Source organism: Trachemys scripta, chromosome 4, assembly GCF_013100865.1.
Source record: "Trachemys scripta elegans isolate TJP31775 chromosome 4, CAS_Tse_1.0, whole genome shotgun sequence".
NCBI lineage: Eukaryota > Metazoa > Chordata > Testudines > Emydidae > Trachemys > Trachemys scripta.
Window position 1 is genome coordinate 41,601,284 of NC_048301.1, and position 15,999 is coordinate 41,617,282.

Sequence of the window (15,999 nt, forward strand, 5' to 3'; positions counted from 1 at the left end):
CAGAGGCTTCAGAAGTGTTAAAAAATTAAATAGGGACTGTTCCCCCAAACACTGGAAAACGGATCATGTGTATAAACAGGTCAGCTACTTTGGACACTAGAGCATAAGCTCAGTAACTCATATCTCAAGCAATTTCCTTCAAAGTCACTTGCTACATTAGACAGACAATAAAGATCAGCATCCACTGCTCCTACAGTGCCTTTCACCCTGAAAGATCCCAAAGCATTTTATAAACTTATGTTCAAACTATACACAGGGACCACTCCTCCACCAATGAAATGCATCTGCTGCTGGGATGGATAATACCAACTGTTCCAATAACATAATAGTTAAAGGACAAAAAGGGAAGAAACCTGTATCCAGTTGAAACTACATGGGAAATTTAGTGAAGCAGAATGTAATTAACTAAGTTGGGATTGGGCCAGAACATTAAGTTTAAAGGTGACTTGCAAAGTAAAACAATTGGGTTTGTGCCCTTTCTTTTGCTTCTTTATGATTGATAAAGAAGCTTTGGAAGGAGTTTGTCCAAAAAGGGTATTTTTTCCTTGCTTGTTTTTCACATTAGAGTGTAAACAGCAGCAGAACATTTAAGGCTTTGTCTATGTTGGGAAAAAGCATCATGTAAGAAAATGTGTTAAAATGTTTTAGCTAAAATGATGTCAAACATGAAGTGGCAACTAGTGTAGACAGAGACAGTCATGTTTAAAAAGATATAATTTTTAAAGCAACTGTCCCTGTCTACAGTAGGTACTGTGGCACATTTGACATATTAGCCAAAACGTACTAATTAACATATTTTCTAACAAAGCATTTTCCCAATGTAGACACAGCCAAAGACTGGAGAATTAATGAAATTATGACATCACAAAATTTAAGAGATTGGAATTTGAGCAACAGAGAGGGGACGGGATTTTTAGTCACTGTTTAAACATTTGTGTTTGTTTCTTTGGTTGACATCTATTTAACTCCAGTACCTAATAATAATCTTGGACAAAGAATGTATATGTTACAAATTCAACACCAACACCAGTTGAAGTGTGAGAGTCCACAAACTTCTGAGAACTGCTTCTCCCCTGCCCAATACACACATTTTGGTTGTTGCACCTCCACCAGGCTTAGTATGTTGCTTGTCATCTTAGATTGTGAGCTCTCTGGACCAGTATGTTTCTGAATGGACCAAGCATGACAAGCAGATTGTGGGAACTTTTGCAATATAATATACAAACAATTGACCTCTATTGATAGAGACATCATGGAGTTCTGATGACCTCACTGTAACTAAGGCCTTGGCTACACTTGCAGATGTACGGCGCTGTGAGTTAAACCTGATATCGTGCAGCTGAGTAGGGAAAACGCTGCAGTCTGTCCACACTGACAGCTGCCCAGCACACTGTCGTGGCCACATTTGCGGCAATTGCAGCGCTATTGGGAGTGGTGCATTATGGGCAGCTATCCCACAGAGCACTTTTCCCCATTCTGGCGCCGTGGGTTGTGGGAAGGGGGCGTGGGTACGGGGGGTTCCGGGTTCTGTCCCAATGCCCCGTGATGAATCGCTTCGCATCCCAGAAATCCCTTTGTTTCCGTCCACCTTTGGCCCCATCTTTCAACGGTTTCTGTGCAGTGCGATCTGTCTGCAGGAAATGAAGTCCGAACTGCTGAGGCATATGCACGTCACGTTTGGCTGTCGAACTATTCCTTAAGATCCAAAGTGACAGTGAGAGTGAGGGTGAGGAGTCCGACGATGCTATCGAGCCGTGTAATGCGTACGACACAAAATTGCTTCTCGCATTCACGGACATACTCAGCACCGTGGAACGCCACTTTGGGGCTCGGGAAACAAGCACCGAGTGGTGGGATCACATTGTCATGGAAGTCTGGGATAATAAGCAGTGGCTGCAGAACTTTCGGATGAGAAAAGCCACTTTCATGGGACTGTATGAGGAGCTTGCCCCCACCCTGCGGCGCAAGGACACAAGATTGAGAGCTGACCTGCCAGTGGAGAAGCAGGTGGCTATTGCAAGTTGGAAGCTGGCAACTCCAGACAGCTACCAGTCGGTCGCAAACCAGTTTGGAGTGGGAAAGTCGACAGTTGGAATTGTGTTGATGCAAGTTTGCAAGGCCATTAATCGCATCCTACTCAGAAGAACTGTGACTCTGGGTAACGTGCAGGAAATAGTGGATGGCTTTGCACAAATGGGGTTCCCTAACTGTGGAGGGGCGATAGATGGGACGCACATTCCTATTCTGGCACCACCCCATCTAGGATCAGAGTACGTTAATCGGAAGGGGTATTTCTCTACGGTTCTCCAGGCGCTTGTGGATCACCGTGGGCGTTTCATTGAAATTAACACAGGCTGGCCCAGAAAGGTGCTTGACGCGCGCATCTTTCAGAACACTTGGCTGTTCAGGAAGATGCAGGCCGGGACTTTTTTCCCAGAGCGTGAAGATCACGGTAGGGGAAGTTGAAATGCCCATTGTGATCTTTGGAAATCCTGCTTACCCGTTAATGCCGTGGCTCATGAAACCCTACACAGGGAGCCTTGACAGCAACAAGGAACGGTTCAACTACAGGCTGAGCCGGTGCTGAATGACTGTGGAGTGTGCCTTTGGCTGTTTAAAGGGCTGCTGGCAATCTCTGAATGAGAAGCTGGACTTGGCCGAAAACAGCATCCCCGCAGTTATATCCACGCGCTGTGCCCTTCATAATATTTGTGAGGGGAAGGGTGAAAGCTTCACTCAGGCATGGACCTCTGAGGTTCAACACCTGGAGGCTGAATTTGCACAGCCAGAGAGTAGGGCTATTACAGGGGCCCAGCGTGGGGCTGCAAGGATTAGGGATGCCTTGAGGGAGCAATTTGAGGCTGAAAACCAGCAGTGATATCTGGTGCCCTGCATGGGAGTGAAGTGCAGTAGTTCCAATCTTTAGGAATCAGTGTCTGCTTAGCAGACAAGCAGACTTGCAGTGCCTGTTTATTTCCTGGGCTAAGGTGTCTTTTACTTAATGCAATAATAAAGAATGTTTTCAAAGCCAAATAATCCATTTATTGAAAAGAAAAAAAAAATGTATTGAAAAGAAACAAGGGTGTGGAGTGGGGAACAGTACAATCACAGATTCGCATATGTCCTGTCTGGTGTGCTGTGCAGTGAGTGCTGCACTTCAGGACAGCTATACTGCATGGTGATGGGGGTTGAGTGCAGAGGGTAAGGGTCGTGGTTTTCAAGGCTGGGTGGTGAAGATACTGGCGTTGGAGGCAGGGGTGGCGTGAAGAACACAGAAGTTGGGGAAAGTGGGTTGGAGGTGACAGTGTGGCACAACGGAAAGAGTTTTGGGACAAGGGCTGGGGGGGGGGGGGGGGGGNGTTGGAGGCAGCGGGTGGCATGAAGAACACGGAAGTTGGGGAAAGTGGGTTGGAGGTGACAGTGGGGCACAATGGAAAAAGTTTTGGGACAAGGGCTGTAGGGGGGAGGCGTTTGCGGTACTGCTCCTCTTTCTGCATGGCTACCAGCTCCTGGATAGCATCTGCTTGGCGCTCCAGGATGCTTATGAGCCTATCAGTGCTTTGCCGCCGGTGCGCTGCGTTTTCCTGGCGGATCCTGCTTTCTCTCTCCCTCCAGTTCTGTGCTTTCTCATTCTCTTTAATAGATTGCCGCATCACTTCTTGCGGCATGTCTTCTTTGCTTTTTCGCGGTCTGAGACTTTGCAGTCTCTGAGCAGGCGACAAGAGGGACGGCTGAGGTCTCAAGGTTGATGCAGCTGTATAGGCAAAATGCAACCTTTAACAGAGGCAGCATTGTTTATACCAGACAGAGTAATGATTCCCCCCCGCACTTAAGGAGTAGAAAACAACAGGGTCTACACAATAGCATAATTTTCCCGTCCGAAACAGAGTACACATCCCACGGGAGCCTCAAAATGGTGAGTAAGGGGGACTGATTGTTTCAGGGCTGCACTGTCCTCTGGGTTTCTGTGCCTTGGGGAGAGCCAACAGCTTCAGGGGGCACCTACACTGAACACTATCCCAACATTTTCCACAGGAGTTCGTCCTGGACGATATCTCGCTGCTGAGGGTGACCTGGGAAGCAAGGGAGGGTCTTCTACTGCAATGCGGCTTCCGCCCCGGCCCATATGCAGCTTGCCTGTGTGCAGCAATGGTCCTCCCGCCCCTCGCGGCACAGACACGTTAGCCTGGCTGGGACAAGGACCACGGTGGCTCTCCCGATAAACCTGCGCAAGCGCATTGCACACGTTCTGGATGAGACATTCGAGGAGATTACCGAGGCCAATTACCGCGATGTGATAAACCACATCAATGCACTATTCCACATCTAGGCATGCATGCCTAACCCTCCTCTCCCAAAGAGCCCGCACCGAAAAAGTTCCTTCCCGAAAAAAAACAAACAAACACTTACTGGGAACCTGTTCTTCTGTTTGTCCTCCACCAAGTACCGGCCGCTGCGACTGGCTACCTTCCTCCTAGCTCGAGGAGAGCTCCTGGCTGCATGGCTCCAGGGATTCCGGGGTGTCTCCATCCGGCCCACCACCATCGCTCCCGTTTTTCTTCTCCTCCTCCTCCTCTCCCCCCGACCCCCGGCTCTGAAGTGTCCATGGTGGTGCTCGGAGTGGAGGTGGGGTTAACCCCAAGTATCGCATCCAGCTCTTTGTAGAATTGGCAGGTCGCGGGGGGAGCACCCGAGAGGCCGTTTGCGCCGCGGGCTTTGCGGTAGGCACTCCACAGCTCCTCCACTTTAATCCTGCACTGCAGGGCGTCCCGGTCATGGCCCCTTTCCATCATGTCCTTTGATACCTTCCCGAAGGTATTGTAATTCCCACGGCTGGAGCGCAGTTGGGACTGTATAGCTTTCTCCCCCCAAACACTGATGAGGTCCAGCAACTCGCCATTGCTCCATGCTGGGGCTCGCTTGGCGCGTGGAGCCATGGTCACCTGGAAAGATTCGCTGATAGCACTCCACACCACCCCAGGCTGAGCAAACAAGAAGGGGATTTTTAAAATTCCCGGGGAATGTAAAGGGTCGGTCACATGGTTGGTTACCTGAGGCCAGGGCAGTAGAGTTTGAACTGATAACCAGAGTGGCTAGAACAGGCATTGTGGGATACTGCCAAATAATTCTGGAGGCCATTCACAGCGCATTGGGCAGCCACACTGGCGCCGCAGTGCTGCAGCGGCAGCGCAATACTTGCTATTCCTCTCGGAGAGGTGGAGTACATGCAGCGCTGCAACCACGGAGATACAGCGCTGCAAATGCCTTGCCAGTGTGGACAGGGAGTGAGTTACAGCGCTGGGGGAGCCTTTACAGCGCTGTAACTTGCAAGTGTAGCCAAGTGTACCAAGTGTAGCAGCAAAGTCTGAGTGGTCGTCCCCAAGAACCCATATATACATATTGCCTTATATCGCACTTTCCAGTATTTGGATTTTATACATTTAATAAATATCACAGCATTTCCATAAGAAAAGCATGATTTTTATTGAAATCACATGGAACACCTTTGTGATCTGAGCCAATTCTTCTGACTCCTAGCCCTTTCCCCAGCCACTATCCCTCCTCCGCACATCCTGATCCCCTCCAATCTCTAGTCCTGCACTGCCTTGGAATTTGCATTTACAAGCATAGTAAAAGAGAAATTCCCAAATTGTGGAGGAGGGAAATCACGAGACAGTAGTTACCTTGACGGCTTTCGTCATTGGTGAAGAGGCCAGTGTCACTGCTGCTGCATACGCTGCTGGTTTCACTGCAAAGAACAAACAGTTAACCGCTGAAGGGTATGCAGTAATCTTTTACATTTTGCCAGTGCCTTTCATCCCAAAAGGATCCCAAAGTGCTTTATATACACCACACAAAATGGGAATCAATTCATCACTGACATGACTGCCTCTGGCATGGAACATGACAGCTGTCTAACAACAGCTCACTATAACATTATGCAGTTTAGGAAGAATCCTGTATCCAGTTAAAAACGGAAATTTTAGGTTATCAGAACATAATTATCAAAAATGGGATTAGGCCAAGGCGCCAAGGCTAACAATCATATTTATGACACTCTCTGCAGATATCCCCTTCTCTGGTAACGACCAGGCAACAGAAATTAAGCTAAATGCTCCCTTTGTAGGTCACCCGATGGCCACTGGCAATTGTACCACAACTTTTTTCTTTTTAGACTCCCATTTTCCAACATAAATGAAACAAATGCTTTCTCCTCTCTTTGGCTGGATAAGGGACTGTAAGGGTCTACACTTCAAGCACTACAGCAGCACAGCTGTGCCACTGTAGCATAGATACTACAGCAACAGAAGGGGTTTTTTGGTGGTTGTTGTTGTAAGTTCACCCCCTCAAGAGGCAGTACCTAGGTTAATGGAAGAATTATTCCCTCAGCCTACCTGCATCTACAGTAGGGGCTAGGATGACCTAATTACATCACACAGGGCATGACATTTTTCACAGCCCTGACTGAGCAACGTAGCTAGGTCAACCTAAGTTTAGATGTAGACCAGGCCTCAAGTCCCTCACTACTCATCCAAATAAACTAGTACTACATCGCCCGCGGCTGTAGGTAACCACCAGTTACACTGAGTTTTAAACTTGGCCACTGCAGCTGCTCCAGAAGACAGTTTATCAAGGAATTTATTTGGAAAATAATCTGAGTAGAAAACTGCTAACTGTCTGTAAAAAGTTTTGAAAAGGTTGAACATTGTGCTGTCAATCCTAGGTATTTGATGGTTTAATGCTAGGATTTTCTTTTCTAGGACATATTATACAATACCTCCATTGTTCTGAGATCTCTCAGCAAAAGCAACACCCCGCACATGGGTTACAGGGCCTTATGGGAGAAGTGAATGCTAGCTGTAACTTAGCATCTGAAACAATCTCAACAGTGTGGTTAGAGAAGATCCCCATGTACCCTGTAAGAGCAACATCACACAGCATGGTGTGCGGTTATACCAGCCACTAATATCCTCAGGGAACTTTATGGGACACAAGGCAAACGGACAGTGAGTGTCACCCCATCCACAATTAACTGTAAGTACTCACTAAAACCACATGCTGTGAAGCATATTATTGCTTTTTTTAAAACATGTTCTGTAAACTAGCTAAGACAATCCATTACACTGGATACCTGAAAGTCTGAACCTTCATCAATGCATTAGAGTCCATTTTTCCATTGGTAGTTTTAAACATACAGATGTTTACCTCCCATATTCTAGCATGCAACTTAACACCAAGTTCTAAGCCAGCCTCTTATAAAGTTTGTGCCATCCATCTCCTAACATGCTGTATGAGAAAGGGACAGTACTTAAAGCATAGGACCAGGAAACATAAGAAAGGGAAAGGATTATTAAACCAAGTTCCTAATCAAATTAACAGCATAGCAGGTACCTAAAAGTACTAGAAAACCCTGCAGTGCCTTATAGATGCATACTATGCCCAGCATTCTACCTGCAGTATCAGCACAAAGGTTCATGGAAAGATATCCTTACCTACACCCCCTTTATATTTCAGGCCTGGAAAACTGAGTATCCTGTACACAAGCCTTTCCTCAGGTCCAGTAAGCACTGATTAATGACCTCCACTTGCAAAGGAGGCTACTTAACTTAACCATGAAATAATGAATGCTATTGATCCGACAAGCTACTGCTATAGAGTGTTATTGATCGCCCAATCTTTGGTTAAAATGGTCCTCATTTAGCAATTTCACTGTCGCAAACACCTGGAGCAAAGCACGCTTATAATTAAATAGTTTGGGGGAGTTAAAGTGAGAGGTGATGGACAGAGATCTCAGCTTTCCGACGTTTATTCCTGCTCCTGAGCTATTGTTTGTGTCAGGAGGGATATTGATTTTCTATAAAAATAAGAAAACAAGAAGCACCAAGGGGCTGAAGAAGGTCAGGCCGGGCTGGAGAAGGAGGGGGAGGCTGAGCACTCTGTCTCTGTCACTTGCCTTCCAGGAGAAGGGGATTTTTTCTTTCCTGAGAGATAAGCCTCTAATACATCAGCTGAGCCAGGCTCATGACTGCCACTACAGGCTGTCACCAAACCTGCTACTATTTACAAGGAACTAAACTACAAACTGGGGAGTAACTGGTCATTCTATGAGCCCAGAAAACATCAAGATAAAACAAGGGCTCACCTTATCACTGGCTGGTAAACTTAATACAACATCCAATTTGAAACTGAGCGATACAAAAGAAGTATAGATAGATTTTGTTCTATGTGAAAGATTAGACAGACAATGCGTCATCCATGAACTTGAGGTAGCACATGTGTTACTCAAGGATGTTCTCAGACCGCCCTTGGACTATTCTGGTTTGATCTGCCCTATGTATTCTTCCTCTAACTCCCCTCCCCAAGCCACAGCCCAGACCATACATGTGGAGGTAAGATGGTCAAACCTTTTGACCTCTGGATTTCCAAAGAGAATCCCAACAATTTGGCAGCAGATGGCAAGTGTCATTTGATGCAAACATATGCACAATAAGCCCTGGTCTGCACTACAGAATTAGGTCAATGCAAGGCAGCTTACATCGACCTAACTCTGTAAGCATCTACACTAAAATGTAGCTCCCACCGATGTAACTCGCCAACTACTGCAACTTAGGGCTTGTCTACATTTACATTTTATAGCGCTGTAACTTGCTGGCTCGGGGGGGGGGGGGGGGGGTGTGAAAAATCACCCCCGAGTGCAGCAAGTCTGAGCGCTTTAAAGCAGTAGTGTAGACAGGCTCCAAGCGCTGGGAGCCGCACTCCCAGCGCTCAGAGCTAATCCCCTCGTGGAGGTGAATTACCAGGAGCGCTGGGAGAGCTCTCTCCCAGCACTCATGCACAACCACACACGCACTTCAAAGCGCTGCCGCGGGAGCGTTCCCGCAGCAGTTCTTTGAAGTTTCCAGTGTAGACATACCCTTAGTAACTCCACTTCTGTGAGAGGTGTAGTGCTTAGATTGATTTCGTTAGGTCGACGCAGCATCAGCATAGATACTGTGTTGCTTACATCGACAGTTGCTGATTTTCTGAAGCCACCCCACACTAACAGTTAAATCAGTACAAGCACTCCTGGTGAGGATGCACACCGCTGACACTAGGAGCATAGTTTGGACATGCAAAAGCGATTTAATTAATGGAGTGGCTGTATGTCATGGTAACTTAGGTCAACATGATTTTGTAGTGTAGACATACCCTTATTAGTCTGAGGGAAAGGAACCAACTGAGGGAAAACAAAACAATCACCCAGCGCATTCCTCAGGTGATGGACCAAAACAAAGCTGTGTGTTTGCTTTCTCAATGGCTGGCATAGATAAGGCTGGATGAAAGCCAGCTGGTTTAAGTTCAATTGAACATGATGGAAGAGATACTGATTGGTGTAGAAAGTACCTCGAGAGGGCTAGCAATATCTATTACTGCTCCATCAAGTGAGGGAATCTATCTGCCCATTGTCATTGATGTACATTCTCAAGGTGCTACTCGATATCTCCTCTCTGGGACTACTAGATAAAAATGTCTTTTCCCATTTTTAGATGGCAAAAATAGCATCCTCTCTTCAGTAAGGAAGGCCTCACCTTGATCTATGCCTTTGTTACAACTACACTAGACAACTAACATGCACTAACTTGTAAACAGAACAATGTTTTGATCAAGGTACATACAGTAACTGCAAACAAGCCTAACTGGTCACTACAGGAAATTTGTTCTGTTTTCCTTTGCTGTTTCTCATAAACCCTTGGCATCATGAAACTGAAATCAGTCTCATCCATCACTCACAGACTTGTCAACATGGTTTTACTTGCAAAGACTAGAGCCACTAGCATGCTGGTTGTCACTGTGAAGACAGAGACAACAGACTTCTCATTGGAGCCAGAAGTGCACCGGTTTGTTATGAATACAACATACCCGTCACTACTGGGTCATGAGGACAACATGCACATTGATTTAGCACCGTAGGATTGCTCGCAAGGACTGCAGGCCAGGGTCTGCACCTTGTGAAGGGTTTGGGGATTTTTTTTCTTGTATCTTTAAGGGAAAAGTAGCACTTTTGTTTGAGAGAGAATTACCTAGAGCAGGCACAGTCTTTGCAAGCAGCTGTAAAGGAAGTTGAAAATCTGATTGTGGTAGGGGAAGGAAAGGCCTGGAGAGCTCACCATTCAGACATGTTTTCATCAGAACCCTGTTTTTGTTCATCCGCTTCACACTCCATCCTCTCCTTCCTCCCGCCTTTACTTAGGAAGGGCCTGTTCTCTACTGACTCACACAGGCCATGATTGGATGAAGTCCAAGGGGCATTCTCCTTCCAGCGTGACAGACGCTGCTTCTTGGCTGACTTGAACCTATAGCCTCTCTCATAGTTCCACTCTGACACCTTGAGTTTCTGCTGGAGGCTAGCAGCTACCTCTGAGGTCACACGTTTCACCTTCCGGCGACGCCTGAGGGGTCGGCAGGGTCCATTTTCCGTGAAGGAGTCCGACTCATGCCAAGAATGCTGCTTGCTCTTTAGGGTGGCACTCAGAGCTGGGTGGCGTTTGGCCACAGCCATGTCATCTGAGTCACTGAAGTTGGCAGTCAACACCTCACGACAGTCCTTCATGGCTTCATCCAAGCTTGATTCCGAAGCCTCACTGTAGCAGCAGGCATGCTCCGCCTGGTGCGTGAAGTCTGAGCGCCGCTTACGACCCCTCCTCTTGCGAAGCTGCCGCCGCTGCTGCCGTGGGCTCAGGGCCATCTCTTCCCACAGCTCATCCAGCTTGTTTTGTTCTGAGGTCTGCTCCAAGGCCGAGGCCAAGTCATGCACCAGCTCATCCATGGGAAATGTCTACTAAACACGAAAACAAACAATTAGCACCAGCCACTAATGTCACTGTAAGAGCACATCACTAGACCAGCATAAACTAGAGCCTTCTTCACATCAGCAACTTGGTTAGACACTCACCTTGGACCTGCCCAATAGGACTAATGCAGGCAAACTGTTCTTCTTGTGCTACAGCTCAGTCTTCCCTTTAAAATTACAGCTACCACTTCCCCTTTCCAGCCAAGAGTGCCTCATGCTATAGCAATTAGAGACAAGTTTATGCCTGATACGGACATGAGATTGCATTTTCTTCCTTGAAGTACTATGTCCCAATATCCAGCCTAAAAGTGAAATGGCCTGCATTCAGAACACCATGTGATGTCATACCATCAGCTGTTATAACCAAAAAACGAGATTGGGCCTGTTCAGTACATGGATTGGAGGCCTCTACCAGTCACGTAGGGACTGAGTGACTTAATAGGTGGCACACTTGGCTCAGACCAATGGCACAGTGGGTATTAAAGACTCTCTGCTGCATGAGGGTCAGTCTTTCCAAAGAGGAATAAAGCTTAAGTCTCATACTAATGCAGTCACAAAGATTCCATGATGCCCCCCCTTTTTTTTTTTGAGGTGGGGGAATCAGATATTAACTCCTGGAGTACTGATCAAATTTCAGTCTGTGTAATTATAATCTAGTTTGTTACATCTCCCCAGCGATTGCAGTTCTACATGGGATTGTTCTTCATCTCTCACCCAAACTGTTGTGTAGTGTTGCTGTGCCCTATCAAACAGCTGTGGTTCCCCACCCCACAAATGACTGCTCACTTGATTCACAGTGGGTCTTTAATGTAATGCACTTTGGAGTGAGATACTACAAAAACATCTTGCATCTGCATCTGAAGAAGTGAGGTTCTTACCCACGAAAGCTTATGCTCCCAGTACTTCTGTTAGTCTCAAAGGTGCCACAGGACCCTCTGTTGTTTTTTACAGATTCAGACTAACACGGCTACCCCTCTGATACAAAAACAATAAATCCATTCCTACTAAAAAGCAACAGAGTCTCCTGTGGCACCTTTAAGACTAACAGTGCCATAGGACACTGTTGTTTTTTTACAGATCCAGACTGACACGGCTACCCCTCTGATATTTCACTCCTACTAAGATGCTGACACTTTCTAACCATAGCAACAAACTGCACCCACAACACAGAAAACGGAAAACACCTTATGGGAATATTTACAGTAGATTTGTGTACACTGGGGCAGAACTGCCTCAGGAAATAGAGGACATTATGCCTTGCCCTCCCCCAGAGCCCTGATGGGGCCAGGACCTGGGGATTGAGAAGCCTCAGGGAAACACACAGGACTGAAGCTCTGGGCACCTTTCTAACCCAGGAGTCGGAGAAGTAGGTAAAATCCTCCCTCACCCAACCCCAGCACAGACCGATGCCACGACTCGTGTTCCATTTCCTCAGCTACTCCCCCCGGTCATCTCCCCACCGCCGGCTGTCACCCTTCGGCCGGAACCACCCTCGCCCCGCCCGCGGCGCCCTCCCTGCCTGGGCGCCATACCCCGGCCCTACCCCCCACACGGGCCCCAGCTGCCCCCGGCCCTATCTGGCACCACCCCAGGCCGTGGCATCATCTCCCGACCTATGTCAGACCTTCGCACGAACCAACCCCCGAGACTCGAGCCGGGCCAGGTCAAGGCGGGTCTCACTCACTCACCCAGCGCCCGCCTCGGCCTCTCCGGGGTCCTCAGCCTCCTCTCGGAACAGGACTTCCGGTCGCGGGGGTCACTTCCGCCCCGCACAGCGCCACGCCCCCTCATCGTGCACACTTCCGCCCCGCGAGGCGGGAGGTGTGCGAATGATGAGCGGTTGTGGGAGGCACATGGCGCGGAGCCGCGGGGGGCCGCCTGAGGGCTCCGCAGCTCAGGTGAGAGGGGCAGGACGATGCCTGCGCTCTGTTCTCTGCTCCCGTCGGACTCTGTCTTTGCAGCAGCAACAGCTTGTCAGGCAGGGGGCTGACCCCGCTGCTGTGCTGCCTAAACAGAGAGCGGGGGGGCTTGGTGTGACCCAGCCTGTCTATTCTCTCCCAGGGAACTGGAACCACTGCCTCCTTCCCTCCCAAGGCATTGAGCTTCAGGGGACTCTACTATGCCCCCACCAAGAGCCCTAGACGAGGAACTAGCTTTAAGCAGGCTGCAGTGGAGGACTCTCAGGGCTGGGTGGGACTCTCTTACCCTGCTCAGATTATTTGTTGAGCTTCATCCTTGCTTCTGTACAGGTGTGAGCACAAGGCTCCTGCCCCAAGGAGCTCACCACAGGACAAGATGATAGGCAAGCGAGACACAAGCCAAAATCGTTCTTGGCATGATAAAATCTGTGTGTGTTACTAAAGTGTGAGGAGATTGAGGGCTTGGGTCTCTATCAGAGGTGGATGTGACCCAGCTAGTACCTGCCCCCAAGGTATGCTACATCTACAGAATGTTGTGTTTGGCCTGAAGTGGACAGATGGGATTACATCAGTCTTTATCCTACCAAATGGGCTTATATCCTCTATGCCCAGTTGTCATTATTGTCTGTGTTTACAGATGGCCCCCAAACACAACAGGCAGTGGATACCTCACATAGCAGTATTGCAAACATATGTTACATACAAAAAGGCTGTTTGTTACAGGGGAGAGTGCAGCACTCAAAAGTCAGGGAGTGGCAATGTTCAGGTTGTTCACATATTACCATACAGCATTCAATTACATGTCAATGGACTGTTTTCTCTACTACATTCAATGCACATGTTGAACAGTGACAGTGAATAAGGCAGATGCCTACCAACATATGGTCCCACTCTGCTCGGTGTCCCCTTCAGGTTCCCTTTGTTTGACCCTTTGACCTTCAAACCAGCCTGTTACATTTTTGGTTGTCCCCTGTAATTGAGTACCTGGACCTTGTGGATCCTCCCCTAAGGCTGGGGGAGGATCCTTTAGCAGTGGGTTGGCATAAGCCTGCCACTTCCCAGAATCCAATAGGAACATACGGTCCCATGTACACCATTCAACCTCTGCACACTCCTGCCTCATTCACTATCCATCCTGTACACTGAATGAATGGGGGTCCTGCAGAAAAAAATAGTACACCTCTACCTCGATATAACGCTGTCCTCGGGAGCCAAAAAATCTTACCGTGTTATAGGTGAAACTGCGTTATATTGAACTTCCTTTGATCTGCCGGAGTGCGCAGCCCCTCCCCCCTGCAGCGCTGCTTTACCACGTTATATCCGAATTCGTGTTATATCAGGTTGCGTTATATTGGGGTAGAGGTGTATGTAATCATGTAATTACAGACTGCATGTCCAATGACCATCCTGGTCTAGTGGTCAGCTCATGGCCTTATATCTTCTGTCAGCCTAGTCATCCCAGAGAAGGCTGACTGGGGCCACAATCACCCCCATATACTCCAAACTTCCCTCAGAGATTCTGTCACTACAGTGGAGCAGGGGAGGGGAAGACAGGGGGACCCACACCCACAGGTCCCAACACAGGGCCCTAGGGTTTATCAAAGTACCCAGCCCACTTATTGAGCTACTCCAAATTAGGTTTTCCCTTGAGTACTTCCTGCTACACTAGAGCTCCTCAATTTGGGGCATGGTGTCTGACTTAGCAGACTCTCCCCAGTCTCTGACAGCCCTGTTCAATCAATCTCTTTAAGGTTTTTCAGCATCCAGAGAGGGGGAGCGAGCCTAGTCCCTGCTATTAGAGCAGCCATCACAAAGCTTTTGCCACTCCTGCCACAGCCACAGCCTTGCTTCCTGATGCCACATGCAACTCATTTCCCCCCTTTTCCTGGGCTACCAGTGTCCTTTTAAACTGTTCCTCCACTGAGAACATGCCCTGCACCTCTCTAGCCCAGTATTGCTGTACTCCCAGTCCTGGTTCAGAGTGGGACCTGTAGATGCCATCACACTGTATTATACTGCATAAGCACAAGGGTCAGAGGTAATTTTGCATTTATTTTGGCATTTCCTAGACAACATCTAGCCCTTCCTTTGGAGATGACTTCAGGATTGTTCCCTATATTGATTTTTCCAGGATTTTGTCCAGTTTAGTTTTAAATATTCCAAGTGAGGGGCTTCCACCATTTCTCTTGGGAAACTAACACAGGAATTGCCAGACTGATCAGATTAGTGGCCTGTCTAGTTGCTATTCTGTCCCAAAAAGTGGCCAATACCAGATGCTTCAGAGGAAAGCATAAAACTTCTAGCCCAGTAACTCAAATAAACCTCATCATTAGGAAATGTCTCTCCATGTTCAGCCTAAATTTTCCTTTTCTTAACTTCATCCCCTCATTCTTTAGTTCATTCTTTGGACACGGTAAACAAATCTCCTTCCTTGCTTACTCACTTCAGAGCAGTGTGGAGACAATGCATTTAGAGACCACTCCAATGCCCAGCAAAGTCAATGAGTGTCTTTCCACTGACTTCAATGGGTGTAGGATTGCGTCTTTATCCTATTGGAGAGGGACAGAGCAACACCCCTCCCCCCACTCCCAGGTTGACAATAGAGACAAATTGGATGGAGCTGCACCCAGCAGTATCAGCTGGAGTGTGGTATCACAGAATCTTGAGGAAGTTAAACTGAAAGTAAAAGGCAGAGAAAAATGGGATATCTGGGGGTGCTCCAGAATAAGCAGGACATTGATTTATTCTGTGATTCTGCGGTTGAAGGTTATGAGATAGAAATAACTTTCTCACCCCTGGTTGACTTTTGGTGTCTTGCCCAGTTGTCTGCTCGCTGGCACATTCCTTACAACCATGGGCGGTGGCATGTATAAGAGGCTGGGGGAGGCTAAGCCTCTCCAAAAAAGGCTGGCCATGCAGGAGGGCAAATGCTGCAGATGCGGCGCAGGTCACCTCCCTTTGGAGGCATGCCAGTTTTTGACCGGAACACCCGGTTGAAAAGGGACCCTAGCGGCTCCAGCCAGCACCGCCGACTAGGCCGTTAAAAGCCCAGTCGATGGTGCTGCAGTGCAAAAGTAGGCAAGTCCCTATCTGTCCTGGGGCACCACGCTGTGCCCCGGAAGCGGCCAGTGGGTCCAGCTCCTAGGCAGAGGGGCCACAGGCTCCATGCGCTGCCTGAGCACTGGCTCCACACTCCCATTGGTCAGGAACCAGCCAATGGGAGCTGGGGGCGGTTGTGCTTGTGGGTGA

General features: G+C 48.2%; 1 protein-coding gene across 6 annotated transcripts in view; it reads right to left on the bottom strand.

Annotated features, from left to right (window-relative positions):
• Positions 1 to 12,598, bottom strand: part of GPATCH2L (G-patch domain containing 2 like) — a 37,390-nt gene extending 24,792 nt beyond the window's left edge. For all 6 annotated transcript variants that reach the window (XR_004645481.1, XR_004645480.1, XM_034768473.1 and 3 more), the window contains exons 1-3: positions 12,520 to 12,598; positions 10,149 to 10,819; positions 5,685 to 5,749 (exon numbers count right to left, since the gene is read on the bottom strand). Coding sequence is in view for 4 of the 6 variants with exons in the window: in XM_034768473.1 (XP_034624364.1) it covers positions 5,685 to 5,749; positions 10,149 to 10,807 (724 nt within the window). In the remaining 2 variants the exon portion in view is untranslated. The remainder of the gene's footprint in view (positions 1 to 5,684; positions 5,750 to 10,148; positions 10,820 to 12,519) is intronic.
• Between the last annotated feature and the right edge of the window lie 3,401 nt (positions 12,599 to 15,999).